Genomic DNA, 16736 nt, shown 5'->3' on the forward strand with positions numbered 1-16736 from the left:
GGAGGAACTGAGCCCGCCCACTTCATCAAACCCAGTCCTTTTGCTTCTAGCCCACTGCTAATGGACAAGATGCACTATGCATCAACTCTGGCAATAGCCTTCCTTACACTGCTTGTTGGCCCCAGGTCAGGCTTATGGCAAAATCAAATTCCCCTTAAACAGGTGCCTCCAAGTTTTAGGAGAGTGAAGATGAGGTGAGAGTGGGAAGAGAAGTGAGGTACAGCCATAGCTTCAGTTGGAGTTTCCATTAATTCAATCCCATGGATATCAGAAAGTACTTACTGAACTCTTACAATGTGCCAGGCCATCTTTCTTTACTCTGCAGCAAATGTTAGATTTGCTAACAAATAGCTCTGAACATAGTTTCTGTTTTCCTCAAAGTACTTATATTTTGCTTTGGTTTATGATAATTTTGTTCTTTAAAAAACGCTCCCCTACGAGATTACAGGCAATGTGACGCACTCTAGCAGAGTTATTAAGAACATGGCAAACACACTTGAGTTTGAGATGCAAATTTATCCTCTCTAAACCTGTGCCCTCAACTATAATGATTATGCCTCATATCAGAACTAAATGGAAAATACCCATTGGGTGCTTAGCACGTACTATGCTGAACTTACATCTTCTGCTTTCTTCAGGGTCTCGTTACCTCTGAGTCCTCTAACCCCACTCAGCTGTGGGCTCCTGGAGAACAGGGACCGTGGCCTACTCATCTCAGGATCCCACGTGGAGCCTTGCACATAAAAAGTGCTCAGTGAATGTAGATGTGAACTGACTAAATAACAATGTCTTGGATTTCACAGAAAACAGTTAAACGTCTCAGATTTAACAGAAAGCCAAAGGCAGCGAACACTTCCGCAGAAAAGCCTACTGATCGACACATACGGCATTCTGAAGGACTTTTAGACATGATGTTTAAGGGGAAGAACTAGGGATTTCGGTGAAAGCAATCATTGTTTTTCTGTGTTTTGGACAGCACCTAAAATCGGTCATTCTATAAAGCCAGGTACACATCAGGACAGTCGGCTCAGAGTGTGACCCGGGGTTTTGTTTGGCTCCATCAGTTGTGAGGCGTGCAACAATGAATGATTTGCTAATAGAAGTTTAAATATTACAGTTGGAGCATGATTTTTGTGAATTAGAATGCGTCAAGGATGTCCCTGACCAATGATGTCATTTGTTCTCATTTACAATCAAATATGCTATCGCAAGTCAGAACTAAAGGGCTGGATGTGCTGGGAGGTCCAGGGCACTGAAACCTCTTCTGCAGGGCACCCCCCATGGCTGGGGCAGGAGAGGGGTGAGGTCACCACGCTGGAGGGTATTTACCGCATGCGTGTGGGTGTGTGTACGCACGCGAGCACACGCACACTCGGACATGACCACAAACTCCCTGAGAACTGCATCTTGTCTTGGGCAGCATTTTATTCTTAAGAGCTAGGCCTGTGCCTGGCACACAGTAGGTGCTCAATACATTTATGTTAAATAAACAGAATGCCATGGGTCCCGGTGTTTATGCCTCATCATTACATTAGAGATAATCTTTTCCTATGATGAGGCCATGCTGATAGCTAACGTTCCACGAATGCTTTCAAAATAAACTGAAAGTAACACTAACTTCTATGATTTGTAGTGTGAGTGTGGCTGACCTGCCTAGAACTTTCAGGTGTCTATGAGGTGGGCTGCAATAACTATTATTTTTAATGTTTCCCTCACATCCCTTCCTTACTGTGAGCTAGTTAGGGCGCCCTCGTGTGTCTCTTCATTGTAATATCACCCTAGGCCTTTGGAAAAATGTACTGACACAATATTTCTTGCAACGACCATGTGAAATGGTTTGTTTAGTTGTGTAGCTCGCCTTCACCTTTGCTTTCAAAGCCACACCAACCTACAAAATGTCTCAAAAGGTTAATCTAACTATTGACCCTTAGAATGGACGGTAAGCCTTCTACAGAGAGAAATATATTTAATCAACACATATTTGAGCTGAAGGACAGGACAAGCTGATCTGGTGAGACCCAGCCCTGGGATGAATAAAAAGAAGCCAGAGATATCTTCGCTGTAGGCTGTAGGTCTATGTTGTCTGACTTTATTCCTTAAATAATTGCACTGTAAAAGCCTATCTTTTCAAGAACTAGAGACCCCCAGTTTCTATCCTAGGCCAGAGTAATTGCCCCCTTAAGCCCGGACGTACTGCAGCTGCTGACAGCTTCGAGACTGGTCAGCCGAGAAGGCCAGAACACTGGGACATCCCCTGGCTGACACACCGCAGGATCCCCGTAGTCAGGTTTGGAGAGATCTTTGATTCCCAACAGTTCTGCAGATGGAAAAAAAAAAAAAAAGTTCCACTAGGTCCTGCACTGGCAGCTACCATCCGAGTTGAACACGTTCAGTAGGTGATGGTTCTTTCTCCGGGAGGAACTCTCGTCCTAGGATTGCTGTGGATGGTATTGGAGAAGGACGGGGAGGAGAAAAGGAATCACCATTTAACAGCTCAGGATTCTTGCTGACTTCTAGTCTGTTTTGAGTGGTACAGAGTCATGAATCCCTGGTGTGACGACTGGAGGAGTCTGAGCACGTTCAGCCCAACGCCCCCATTGTGTGGCACGCTAACGGAGCCAGTGTTTTTGAGTTTATCTTGGTACAGGCTCAGTCACATGACATGGACCTAAACTCTGTTGCTTGACCACAAACACTGCCCCTTCCCCTGGCCAGCCACAGAGTGCTCATGAGGACAGCAAAGGTGGATGTGTTGGGCCCGACCCATGCCCATTTGTGAGAAAACAGTGAGCAGACACTTTGGTGTGGGTGGTCCTGAGACATCACCATTCTATGAGGAAGGCGGCAAGTGCGGATTGCATTGTCACAGGATGCCAGGCTTTGTCTGCTTTTGTTGGTTACACAGCTGAGCAAGTTCAGTTACACTGAACGCTGACTCGCACCGAGGCCCCATCCCAAGCTCTCACCAGGCCCTCTGAGAGCCAAGAGGCCTGAGAAGCGTCCATCCTTGGATCTCCTCTCTCACTCTCAGATTGCGTTCAGACGTGGGGGATCAATGGATTTCAGGTCAAGTTAACATTTGGGAGGAAGCTGTGTGCTGCCCAAATGTGCTGCTAAACAATAGCCTTGATTAGAGGCTGCTCTGAGCTCAAATCTCAAGACAAATAGCTCTCCACCACCTGCTTCCCGTACCCCATGTTCACCTGGAGATCACAGGAGCTGATGGGTCAGGTTGACTCTTTTGTCAAGGGTAGCACCATTAAACCTGAGGGGCATCTAATATGGCTGTGGGAGCTCAAGAACATAGCAAGCTGCCTTCTTCTTGGGCCGAAGTCCAAAGGCAGCTGTCAGAATCATAAACGAGAGTGGACACTGACCTGGGTCACCGATATGAATGGGTTGTCCCACCGTAGAGCAACTGGCCTGCACCAGCCTTTCCAGCTTGTCCTCGGGGATAGGCCTCATTGTGACCACCAGAGGGCAGCAAAAGCCAGCGATGTGGACGCACGGCACTGCTGTCTGCCGAGAAATCAAGTAAAAAATGTTAAAAATATGAACTTAGCACAGATCGAAGCGCTGAGTACCAAGAGGTCAAGGCAGTGAATGAAGTAGGTAGGAGGCCCAAGTACCTCGTATAAAAATACAGCTGTTACTTTTATGTGACATACGGATGCGGAACTTTGCTAGTAATTAGTGAACAGAGACCTAAAACAGAGACCCTGGCTTGGTCTATGCCGCAGACCCCTTTGGTAGTCTGGTGCAGCTCCGTCAGAGCCCGGTCAAAGCAACATTTTTAACGGCTTAGAAGGAAATGCATAGGATTACAAAGGAAACCAGTTCTATTGCAAATGCAATTTATCAAATTATGAAAAAATGTGACACAGCGATATGTATGTTTCTTCATTAACAGTTTAAGGAACAAGATGTCACATCTACCATTATAATTTTGAAGTTCTGACCAACGCATAGGATATTTTTGAGCTATCGGGAAGAACTGTAGTGTGATATGACAATATCTGTGACTTCTTTGGGCAGCCACAAAATCACAGGTTCTGCTGATACGACCGCAGTTTGTTGCCTGCATTCATAATGGAAGGAAATGCTCAATTTCCAATTGAGACTATAAAAATAAAAACATAATTGGTTTTCCCATCCCTCTGAAGGGACTCTCTGAATTTTTTCCAGGGAACTCAAGGGGCTGGTGGACCACAGGTGAAGACCTCTGGGAGAACTGAGGCAGACGAGCCCAAGGCAGCGAGAACCTCACAGGAGGCAGCGGGGTCCCCACGGCCGCAGGCGTCCACACCGGGGATGGCGGCCCTCGCCCAGCTCCCACTGGGCCCTGCCTCACTGACTCCTCCTGCCTCAATAGACGTTGCCCAGGATGACCTGCGTGACTTTCACTGGTGATGTTTTCTCCCCCCCGAATGGTTTCTGGTCCCTGCAATGGGGCTTATGAGAGATTTAGGACAAGGCCAGGATGATAATCTGCTGGGACGGTCTTGGCGGCCGCCTGAAGGGCTTGCTGTCAGCACTCTGGCAGCAGCAGGAGGGAACCTCGGCGTGCCTGCCAGCTTGGCATCTGAGTAACAGCACGTGGGAGGGGGCGCGTGCCAGGGACACCCCCGGGAGGCAGGCAGCACTCCCCGAGACCGAGGCGCCTCCTCCTTGGGGTGCGCTTTGTCCCCTCAGGGCTGCCAGCGGAGTCCAAGATGGCTGCCTGGCCGTTTCTCCCGGCAGCCAACGGGCAGAGGCGTCGATATTAAACTGAAAGCTATTTGGTGACCATGGGGACAGAGAAGAAGCATGGAAAAACCATGGCTCTCCTAACACTTACTATGGGCAGTGATGAGCACCTTTATGCAAAGCATCTTTTAATTGTCACACCGCTATTGACATTTTACAGAAAGGAGCCAGGCGTCCTGGGTTCCAGTCTGGCTTTGGGACTTGGGCAAATCCTTTAGGCTCGCTCGGCCTCGGTTTCCTCATCTAAAAGGTAAGGTTGCATGTGGGCTGTGAAACCCTCCCAGCTCCTACATGCTATAAATGAAGGTGTGTTCTGGGGCCAGACCCTGCCCTGGGCCCCTGCCAGCAGCTGCGGTTCTGCTCCCACGCTTCCCTACCTTCAAGAAAACCACTCGGGCACATATTTCCCACATGAAAAGCAGCATAGACTGTGGGCAGCTTTGTTTCTCGTCAGAGGTATCTCAGGTCTGTCTGGCAGGAGCCCAGACCAGCAAGCTTTAATCAAGTCCCTGAGCCCAAGACGAAATCTGCAATCTGAGTCCTCCATAAAGAAGCCTGGCGCGGGCTGCTGATGCTGGCTGACCAACGGTCCAGCAGGCCACCTTCTCGGCCTTCACACAAGTGTCCCCGAAGGGGTCAGTGGAATGAGGAATCCAGTTCTTTCCCCATGACAAGCAGTGGCTGGACTAAAACCTCAGAGACACAACAGGGACACAGCCCCTACCGGTGGGCACGTCCCAGGAGCGGAGACCATACTGTGTTGGTGACCACCAGTGGCCACCTCTGGCCAAGAACATGACCCAGCTTTCTTGACAGAGACACAACCCAGTAGCTAAGGGCCTGGCTGAAGCTCTGGCACAAATCCCTGGGCATTTACACAACGAGGCACATTCTCACAGATGCCAGGAAGTTTGAGCCAGGCAGGATTTTCAAAAACCTCACCGAGATGCCCTAAGTTAAAGGAGACAGACAGACTCCAGACAGGTTTGGTTTATACAGTCACAGTGATTTGTCTAAAACACTGTGATTTGATTCACAGACTCGAGGCCGCACTGAGTGCTCACAGCGATCCCAGAGATGGGGAGGAGAGAGGCTGGTGGTCCCAATTTTCAGATGAGTAGACAAGCTCAGCGAGCTTAAGTGCTTGTCCTGGGTGGCACAACTAGAAAGTGGCTGAGCTGGGGCCAGAGCTTAGGTCTCCAGCCTCTTGTGCCAATGTTCTCCCCACCACAGGAAAATACAGGGCCATCCACATTTTCAAGTCATTCTGCCCTGTGGATTGCGTTCCTACCTTGTAGGCACCCACGTGGCCTGCTGGGTCTCTCCTGGGGAGCCCCACCTTCTCCAAGGCCCCCTCCAGGGAGAAGCTGCAGCCCAGGAAGAAGGTCACCATGTCCTTCAGCTGTTCCGAGTACTCCTCCAGCGAGGCCAGGCTACCCGTGCAGGCACCGAACTCATACTTCTGGAACTGGGGACATCCCGTCCTGGGGATACAAGGGAAAGTTCACAGACCCTTCCTCCCAGACTCAAAATGACCCCTGACCATGCATTTTTATAAAGGACCACAGAGAGAGAAGGGGACATCTGGGGCTAAAATTTCAGGCACTGGAATGTAGTTTTGGGTAGAGGACCTTGCTGGCGTCCTTCAAATCTTGCCAGGTCGAAAACTATTAAATCAGCATATATATATGATGTAGTTCCGCCTCTACCCTATTATAGTTCCTGTAACCTCAACCCAAGACCAGTCAAACCAGCAAGAAGAAAAACAAGGGTCCGGCCCAGTGACTCAGGCGGTTGGAGCTCCGTGCTCCTAACTCCGAAGGCTGCCAGTTTGATTCCCACACGGGCCAGTGGGCTCTCAACCACAGGTTGCCGGTTCGCCTCTTCGACTCCTGCAAGGGATGGTGGGCTGCACCCCTGCAACTAAAATGGAAACCGGCACCTTGAGCTGAGCTGCCGCTGAGCTCCTGGATGGCTCAGTTGGTTGGAGCATGTCCTCTCAACCACAAGGTTGCCGGTTCAACTCCTCGACTCCCCTGCAACTAATAAGGGCAACTGGACCTGGAGCTGAGCTGCGCCCTCCACAGCTACGATTGAAAGGACAACAATTTGATTTGGAAAAAATCCTGGAAGTACACACTTGCCCCAATAAAGTCCTGTTCCTCTTCCCCAATAAAAAAAATCTTAAAAAATAAAAAATAAAAAGAAGAAAAAAAACAATGGTGTCCCCTGAGCCATCAAGGTAGGACCCTCAGACCAAAGGGACAGAGGGCACATATGTCAAGGAAGGTCTCCATGCTAGCAGTGAGGAGGTCCTTCTCTGTCCTTAGAGTGAGTCTCCTGTGGTTGAAAGACTTTGGTTACAAGCCTGATCTTCATTCACCCCAGTGCCATGTTGTGGAGCCACTCCCCAGGCCAGGCACAGGCCAGGTGACGCGGTATAATGATGGAGAGGACACTGGCCTAGCCCTTAAGAAGCTTGAAACCCTAGATTGGCAGGGGACTCCATTGAAATCGGATACTTGCCAAACAGAGCAGTGAGTGGTAATGGTCTAGGTGGAGGAGTGACACAGGGAAAGGGGAAATCCATTCTTTCCCACAAAGTGGGAGGTACTAGAGTCAGGATCTGAAGGATGAATAGGAGTTCATCAGTTGGACAACGGGGAAAGCACCCCTAGTCCGAGGGAGAAGAAGTGTGGTGACATCAAGCACCGTGGCCCACTGAGCCATCTGCTCTATGAGTCCCTGGGCTGGCAGAGGGGGAGGTGTGAGGGAGAAAGGGGCTCCCCTCGGCCCAGGGGCGGGGGGGGGTGTCTCTGAAGGGCCCTCCCACCCCTGAGGCCACAAAATGATAACAGCAGAATGTTCCTGGGGAGCTTTCTCTCTGGGGAGAGGGCTGGGGAAGATTGGAGTGTCAGGGTTTGGGGCAGACCCTGGGCCGGGCCCGGTCACTATGGGTGTTGATACGAGGCTAAGGCGTGAGCCACAGGAAGGCACTGAAGAAGTTGAAATGGGAAAGTCACATGACGAGATGCAGAGTTCAGCAGGGACAGTAGAAGGTGGGGGTGGTGTGGGAGGAGGAGAGGGTGAGAGTGGGTGAGGAGGCCAGTTCCGTCCGAAGAGTTTAAGCGTGAGAAGACGGGCCCAGAGCTAGGATGGTGGGAGACGTGTGGGCTCCCTGAAGCAGAATCGGCTGGGCCATTTATTGGATACGTTGTATTTTAAAAGTCTGGGAGAATATACATCACAATACTAACAATGGCTACCTCGGGGTTTTGGCGATGTAAGTGTTTGTATTTTCTTCTTCATCCTGTGCAGACAGGTTTCTGGCTTTGGTGATGACGTGGGTGGATGGCACTGTTAGTGGGATTTCTCCAGGGCTGGATTTTCTTGGTGATCCCAAAGATGTTACCCAGGGCAGGGGCAGAGGATGGAGACAGGACTAGGAAAAGGGGAGGGGAGGGCAGCTCCTTCAGCAACAGTCACGAGTGAAGCTCCGTGCCAGGCACTGTGGGGTCCCAAGGCTGGACAAAGAGGTCCCTGGTGACAGAGACCCTGGTTGCAGGAGCTGGCCACTCCCAAGCTTTAACCCGGTGACCCGCACGTTTACCTGGCGTCTGGGGCAGTGCCCAGGGTGGGCAATGTCCACTTGCCTGGCTCGCTTCGGCCCAGCAGGGGCAGAGGGCCACTGTTGGCTTGGCAGAACTTTTCAAAGGCCGGGGCAAGGGACCTGTGCAGGACCACAACGCTGGCAGGTCGGAGCCCTAGGTTTGGGGAGAGAAGGGACACACGCGTAGTCAGTGCCTGCCTCTCGGTAGAGCCTTCTTAATTTAACTGTTTATTGCAGCATAACATACACCCAGGAAAATGCACGTAAGTGTACAGCTGGATGAATTTTCAGGAAATGAACACTCCTAGGTAACCAGCATCCAGGTGGAGAAACAGACTTATCGGCACTCCAGAAGCCCCTTACCCCCCTTCCAGTCATCAGCCCTGCTCCCTTCTCACCCCCAGGGTAGGCACTACCCTGACTCCTCACACCACAGACGACTGACTTTTGCCTGTTCTTCGTCTAGTGGAATCATACAGTGTGGTCTCTTGAGTCTAGCCTCTCTCACTCCACACTCTGTTTGGGAGAACCATCCATACTGTTGTTTCACAAGTCAACTGATTCTCACTGCTGTGCGGTACGTTCATCACCACAGGGTATTCACCCAAATCATTGCAGATGGGCATTTGAGTGGCTTCCAGTGTGGGCTCATTACAAATGGTGCTGCCACGAGCCTTTTCGTGCACTTTGGGGTACGCACATGTGCACTTCTATTTGGCATACACCTGAGGTGGTAGGGTGTACACAGGTTCAGCGTTGGCAGACACTGCTAACCAGTTTCCAGAGTGGTTGTACCCATGTACACTCCCACTGGTGGTGTGTGCGAGTCCTTGGCTGCTCCATCTCCGCTCCCGTACTTGGTGTTGCCCGCCTCTCTCATTCCAGCCATCCTGGCAGGTGGCGTGGCATTGTGGTTTCAATTTGAGTCGCCCTGATGACGAATGTGGGTGAGTGCCTTTCACATGTTTATTGGCCATTTGAGTATCCTTTCTGGGAAAGAGACGGTTCATGTCCTTTGTCTGGGCAGGTTGATTCTCGACCGAGCAGGCTCACAGGATCCTTGACTCTCCCTCCAAAGACACGGCCTTCATGGAGCCATAGAGGAAGAGCCCTGCTTGCACACCAGGACCTTCTCAGGGGAAGCTTTGGAGGCCAGCAAACCCGGCTGTGCATCCTGATTCTGCTTCTGACCAGCGGTGTGACCCTGTGCTGGGTTCTCCCATGGGTAAAACGGCGGTAATCTCCCGACCTCAGAGAGAACTCCGTAAATCCATTCCTGTGTGTAAATCACAACACACAGGTGTTCAGGAAGTAGGGGCTGGAGTTACAGTCATTCAATGGAACCTTGTTTATACACTTAAAATTATAATACAGAAGAATACTTAATGACATTAAAAGATGTGTTTGGGGTGTAGCATCAAAGGAACAACACTAGGTAACAAAATAGGTCAGCATATTCCCCTTTATATAAAATCAATGAGACAAAGAAAGAACTAGAAGGAAATACATCCACTTGTTAGTCATGGTTAGCTCCAGGTGACGAGACTGTGGGTGATTTTAATTTTTTTTCTCTTTGTGCTTTTCTTACTATTCTAAAATGTAGGCAATGAATAGGAATCCTTCTGTTGACTGGAGAAAAAAACAAACAAGAAAAGTTATGTTTCCAAACAAAGAAAAGAAAGATTGTTTCCTTTAAAAAGACCATCCCAAAGAAAAACATAATTATGCTCTTTTTGGAGAAATAACCTTGGGGACAATTTTCCTAAATGCCAGATTTGCTCATTTCTACAATAATACTGTCAGCTACTATTTCCTGAGTGCTTAGTATGTGCCAGGCTCTCTGTGCTAAATAATTTATATACGTAATCATCTGTATTTTACAGATGAGGAGAATAAGGCCTTGAGAGATGACGGGACTTGCTCAGGGTTACACAGCTGGTGTGTGGCACAGCCAGGCTTGAAACCTGAAACAGGTGGCCCGAGTCCCCCTGACGTCACCACTGGCACCGGGCCCCCCTAGGATAAGTCCACCATTACCTCCGGCTCCTTCTTCTTGAGGGTGGTGGAGTGCAGCAGATGCCACTGTTGGCAGGGAAGAGTCTAGGACTGGCTCCTGCTCTAATTGCCTAGAGCTCATCGTCTCCAACCCTCAGTGGCTGCCAATGCTGCAAACAGACTTCCAAAGTGAAGACAGACTGCACGCTGCCAGCAGCCGAAAGCCCAAGGAAGCTGACTGCATGTCTCAAGCAAGTCCAGCGTGCCTTCGGAAATAATCTGGAGTGAGGTGGCAGGGAATTCGGCCAGCCCAGAGGCCTCGGGTTCCCTAGCGACCCCCTTTCACTTCCAAAGCCCGTTGTGAGAGCAAATTGGAATTTTCAGTACTGTAAATCAGGGAGCTATTATGTGCACAAAGCTTCTTTGTTTCCTTTTTAATGAAATGAACTTCAGAGGCACAGCGTTTTGGTTTTGTTCATCTCCATTTCTGGTCACAAGAAGTCCCCATTAGCAATAGGACACAGAATACAGGGCTTTTGGAGGGGGTGGTGGATGCACGCGGGGAGGGTTCTTTATGGTCTCCTGTAATATGTGCGTCCCCTGGGTCTCTCGGGCTCCATCTAAGGTCACAACGCTTTCTCTGTGTGCAGGGAAATGAAGTGAGTCCTCTGACTCCTCTTACCTGAAAAGCAATGTTTTCCCTTTTTGCTTTTTCTTTTTAAACTGAATGACAAGAGGGGGGAAAAATCCTTTAATGCTCCTAATCTGATTTGAAGCCCCAGAAGACATAAACCCACGCTGGAGTGTTCAGTTGGTCTGTAGAACGAGCTGTTTTTTTGTGACAGTCACTAACGCAGACTGAGCACCTGACCTGTGTTAACTCAGTTACTCCGCCCAACAAGCCGACAGTGCGTAGAGAAGATTCCATTGCTGTTATTTTACAAATGAGGCTTAGAGAGGTCACACAGTCTAAGCAGCCAAGTTGGGGCTCACACCCAGGCTGTCTCTTGGTTCCCCAAGGTCCTAGCATGCAGGGACTGACGTGGAGTTAAGCTGGTGTTTGCTGGAACATCATGTGGAGGATGGGAAGTGGTAGGCATTGTCTTGTGGTTTTCTATAAAGCATCTTTCACCACTGAATAGCCCCTTCTCCATTGCCTCTGACCTGGGCCACGTGACTTGCTTTGGCCAATGGGACATTTGGAGGTATGATGCAAGCAGAGGCTTAATATGTGCTTATGCACTAGGGCTAGTCCTCTGGCACACTCTCCCTTGGAGTTCTGGCTGTTCCAGCCAGCCCAGTGAACACTGCAGACATGTGAGGAGAGAGCCATCGTGGAGGTCTAGCCCCAGCAGACACCAGTGGAGCAGTACCACCCAGTTAAGCCCAGTCTCATTGCAGAATTATGGGAATTACTGTTTCACTCACTAAACATGGGGTGCTTTGCCATGCAACAACAGATAACTCAGTTGGCCCACAAAAAGCAACAGAGGCCAGACCTGTCACTCAACAATGCAAATCGCCCTCGTACCTCAAACCATGCTGCTGGTTTTCCCTTTGGCACTTCCACTGTAACCTGAAAGGTCTTTCTTATCATGAAATTTTGCTGGGACTCAGGTCAGTGACAACTTTGATATCTGTTTTCTCTTGCAGGACCTTTGAGAACCTTGGGTGTCACTCCTGGGAGACAGTGGGGAGATAGTTGCCACCCAGAGGAGATCAGACCAAGGTAGGGAGACTTGGTCTGAATCAAAACCGGATTAAACTACAGCGTAATCTGGGGGGCACTGTTCCAGGAGGGAAAACCCTTTTATCATCCGAGGCCATTGGCGGTTCTCCCTACAGAACTGTGGGGACCAACCAGAGCTGGACTCACCTGAGTGATAAGGATTTTACACGTGAGTCTGGCCCACGTGCCGATTCTTTCTGGGACGCTAAGTAGTGATCAGAGCCACTGTTGTTCTGTTCTTACTCTCTGTCTTCCACGCAGAAGCTGGACGCCTCAGATTCCTGGGTCCTACGACACTGGTATTTCCAGGGATTTTTTTGTTTTTTTAAACATCCAGCACCACTCACCTCCAGCCGTGCTGGACATGTTTCTGATGTTTGGTTTCTTTTGTGGAATCAAACTCCTTACAGCAGAAGGAGCGCAGGACTTCAGGTAGTGTATGAAGGTCATCACACGATCCTTTAATGGGCCACAGAGAATCTGGATGAGGGGACGCAGGGGAACAAATGAGAAAGGTGGTAGATTCGGCATCAGCTACCACCTCCCACCCAGTTCTGGGGTGCTGTGGCCCTGACCTGGGATGGATGTTGGTTGGACAAAGTTCTCCCCGGCCCTCTTTGTGTCTCAGTCTCTAATGAGAAACTTCTAACACTTCAAGACCTTTGTTTATGCCCTTGCCCTGCCCTGGACTGTGCTCCCTCCCTTCCATTCCTCAGAACTGGTTCAAAATCGTCCACTTCTGTGACAGCCAGCTGGCTCTCATGGGCTCACGCTGGGCCTCCTGGATCCCCACGGCATTCAATGAGCTACTGATTTTGGCCCGGACTGCTGTTGACCTGATGTTCTACTTGACTCTGAACCCCCTTCTCTCTCCTGGGGAGACCCTGAGGTGCCTAGAGGGCAGTCCGCACCTTAGGCCTCTTCCACACACCCCAGAGTGCCTACTGCTGTCCAAGCACACAGCACACACCAAAAATACTTACAACTGAATGAATGAATGAATGAATGAATGCCATGTGTGATCACAAATGAAATAGCAGGCTGAATTTTCTGTCCATATGTGACTTCGATTTTTGAGATTTAGACCCTAGAAGGAAGAGATTTTTCTGTTTTCTGCTTTATATCTCCTCCCTGCCACTACTCCAGGTAGGCACAGTGGCTTACACAGAGTTTGGGGGAGTGAATAAATATTGCAGCTTTTGAAATATAGAGATGGTCTCAAAGCTCCAGGAAATTACATTCAGGAAAGAATCCTATAAGCTGACTTCTTATACTATAGCAAGAGAGGTTTCCATGTGTTAGCAAAATCTAGGTCATATCGTGTTGGCCTTCAAAGCACAGCTCATGTCCTCTTCGTCTAAATATACCCAGAGCCTAGCATAGTGCTCGGCACAAAAGTGGGGGTTCAGTAAGTGTTTGTTGAATGACTGGCTGACGGTAGGATGGACAAAAGCACAAATCAAAGGCAGTGTTCATAATGAAGGCTCTGGACAAGCCTGATTTTCCACAACTCTTTTCTATTTAAAGACAGGAACCCAATGGGATTCTAAACCACCCATGTATGTTTCAGCTCTAATCTCAGAAACACAAAACTATGTAAACCCTGTGGCCATTTTAATGAAGAAGTCGAGATGGTATAAAATCTCTAACAACAACAACAACAAATTTACAACTATTGCCCTGGGAGGGGTAGAGATGTATTTAAAACTGACATGTATTTAATAGCTGCAGGAGCAAAGTGCTATGAGGACACAGAGGAGAGAACAGTTGGTCCTGGCCGGCTGGGGCAGAGCATGCTGGGAAGGTCAGGTGAGGTTGGGTTCCATACTCCAAGGTGCTGAGGCTTAAAGCAGCTGCTTTGGCAAGTCAAGCCCATGCTTGCCTGCTGGACAAGAGAGCCAGCCTGGGCCTGGCAGACCTGGCCTCTTGGCCAAGCAGCCGAGGCACCGGCTAAGGTCCTGAATGTCTGTGGTTCCCCATGGTCACCGCGGAGGGCTTAACACCTCAGCCAGGCACTCAGCGAAGGTCAAAGACAGAACTACTCCATAACCGTGTGGGGCCGGGGGCCAGACCCCTCTGATAATTGTTCTCACTTCATATCTGGAGGAAAGAATGAAGTTCACCCCAAACCCAATGAAATAAGAGACCCCACAGATACTTGCTAGCCTTCGCCCCCCATTATTACTTGACAGGATGGCAGGGACAAGCTGGGTGCTCTTTTATAGATAAATTGTAGCCAGAAGACCAAAATCTGAAAATGATTGCCTTTCCTTTATTTACTTATTGTTTGTAATATAAATTCAAGTGGATCTAGGTCGTTCCTGTAATAATGTTGCTTTTCTGGCCTGGAGACAAATGAGTTTAGCTAGAAATCCTGCCCTGTGCAATGCATGCTGGGGTGTGCCAGGTGCTTGAATGTCACCCACGTGCATGCTGGGAGGGAGAGAAGGCTGAGACCCCTACCTCACAGAGTCATCTCCTGGAAGGCAACGGTCAAACAGAGCACCAAGTACATGCTCATTGGCTCCTGCCAAAGAAATGCCCTCAATATACCGACCCGAGAATGCCCAGTCATTGACTGAATAATAGCAACTCCCACCCTATGTGGGGACCCTCTGGGGGCCAGGTACTCTGCTAGGCCTTGCACCCTCTGGCCCAGAGTACCTGGCTCACAGAGGATCCCCACGTAGGGTGGGAGTGTACAACCATTGGTTCCTCACTACCACCCCACAAACAAGACATTGTTAATCCCATTATAGGCAAGGAAGCTGGGGTTCAGGGAGGTCAAAGAAGCGACCTAGTGTGAGGTAGAGCCCACACCCGAAAGTAAGTCTAAGTTCGTGCCTGTCTGATCAGCATTTACCTCTCTATGTTTGCCCATCCATCCATCCATCCATCCATCCTGTGGTGTTAACAGGAATGTCCTCATGTAGGAATAGTGGGGACCTTCTCCTTTGCCCCAAGGTGATTCTGGGGCCAGAGTCTCTTGAGCTCATATGTTTCTTTGGGGACTAAACTCTGAACTTCTCTGGCTTTCCACCAGGGTCTCCAGTGAACTCACTGCTGAGATGCCTTGAGTGGTTCAGGTGCTCATTGCCCATCGAGGTTTTCCTTTAGATGTGAGATAAGATGGGATCTCATCAGTACGCTGTGGTTGGACTTCAAGAAGCCCCCTTTCTCCTGTGAGTTCTTCCTTTTCTCTTTAGATAATAACACACTATCATTCCCCCGCATCGCATATACCAGAGAAGGGGTACACAAACAATCAATTCCTTAGCTGGATCTGACACAGCCCAAACCGCAGTATCAAAATTTCTCCTCTATACCTGTCACTGATGACTGAAATTCCACCAGTAGGAAGTCATTCCAAGCAATCCAATTCTAGGAATGTATCCTACAGATGTGCTCAGACAGTGGGCTAAATGATGCCAGCACATGGCTGAACTGTTTGTAAGGAAACCATTTAGAAACAACCTAACAGAGGCTGATTACATACCGGTTAAACAGAGGAATAAGTAAACTATGGGACATCCATATGATGCAATGAGATACTACATAACTGTAATTAAAAAGAAAGAAGCAACTCTCTGTACAACTCATATGAAACAATGTCCCAAAGATGTACAATAAATAAGGCAAGGCGGAGAATTCTATGTTGAATAATACCCCCATGAGCCATTCAAATCCACATGGATCATGTCTGAAAGGATGGAGAGCTTGGTAGCAGTGGTGCCTGCAGAGGGGGAGATTGGGTAGATGGGGACCTGAGCAGGAGCAGTGGCTGCCACACCATTATTTTATGTGGCTGCGCCCTCTGGAGGAGTGCCATGGGGTGGCCCTGCTGGAAAAAGGACTGTGTGTTCTTTATCCCTTCTGCAACTTTGAATAGGACAACTTGTACGTATTACATATTTTTAAAAAATGGAATTTAATTACAAATATGTAAGGAAAGTATAATCAGGTCCAGTGTAAAGAAATAAAACACTACAATACAATGTCATCCCTTCCCGTTCTGAGGATGTGGGTTGCTCACAAGTTGTTCTCCTTCATTCAGGAAATATTTATTCAGTCCCAACCATGTGAGGTCTGCTGAGTAAGTGCACAGAGTTGAGTAGAACAGAGCTTGTTCCCAGTTTAAATGGAATGATGATAAGGCAGCTATCATTCCCTGAAGGCCTGCGAGGTACCCACCATGCAGATGGCGGCTTGACCCCACGACAACCCGTGAGCTGGGCCACTGCTACTACCAGTTTGCAGAGATGGAAGCTGAGCCGAGAGCTCAGGCAACATCCACTGGGCTGGGTGGCTCGGGGTTCAGAAGACCCCAGAGCCATAAACCTGAGGGGCCTGGGGGAGCAGGGAAGTCAGATGCCTTTTAAGATTGTCTACCTGACATACACCCGGCTCCGGGCAAACAGAGGAAGCAAAATGCACCTGGTTTCCAGTATCTGAAAAGTCATTCTCCAGAGGACAGGGGCCCAGGATAAACAAACAAAAAGATGGTTCCCAAAGAAGCTGAAGAGGGAAGCGGGAAGGTATGAAAGGTTCATTATTGTCATGAAAATGTTAGCCGACTCATAAAAATGGTTCTTAGACATTAAAAGTCCTCTGCTATATATTGCTTTGACTTGACCAAAGTCAAACCTTAGCCTCTTT

General features: G+C 49.1%; 1 protein-coding gene across 4 annotated transcripts in view; it reads right to left on the minus strand.

The window, feature by feature from the left end:
- DGLUCY (D-glutamate cyclase) overlaps positions 1–16736 on the minus strand; it is a 75144-nt gene that overhangs the window by 41630 nt on the left and 16778 nt on the right. For 2 of the 4 annotated variants that reach the window (XR_004423188.1, XM_033107855.1), the window contains exons 2-7: positions 14944–15191; positions 12428–12560; positions 8357–8510; positions 6038–6230; positions 3378–3519; positions 2195–2317 (exon numbers count right to left, since the gene is read on the minus strand). Coding sequence is in view for 3 of the 4 variants with exons in the window: in XM_033107855.1 (XP_032963746.1) it covers positions 2195–2317; positions 3378–3519; positions 6038–6230; positions 8357–8510; positions 12428–12560; positions 14944–15009 (811 nt within the window). In the remaining variant the exon portion in view is untranslated. Of the gene's footprint in view, positions 1–2194; positions 2318–3377; positions 3520–6037; positions 6231–8356; positions 8511–12427; positions 12574–14943; positions 15192–16736 lie in introns of all 4 variants that reach the window. The other 2 variants (XM_033107856.1, XM_033107857.1) reach the window with 2 other exon arrangements.

This window comes from Rhinolophus ferrumequinum, chromosome 6, assembly GCF_004115265.2.
Source record: "Rhinolophus ferrumequinum isolate MPI-CBG mRhiFer1 chromosome 6, mRhiFer1_v1.p, whole genome shotgun sequence".
In the NCBI taxonomy this organism is placed as follows: Eukaryota; Metazoa; Chordata; class Mammalia; order Chiroptera; family Rhinolophidae; genus Rhinolophus; species Rhinolophus ferrumequinum.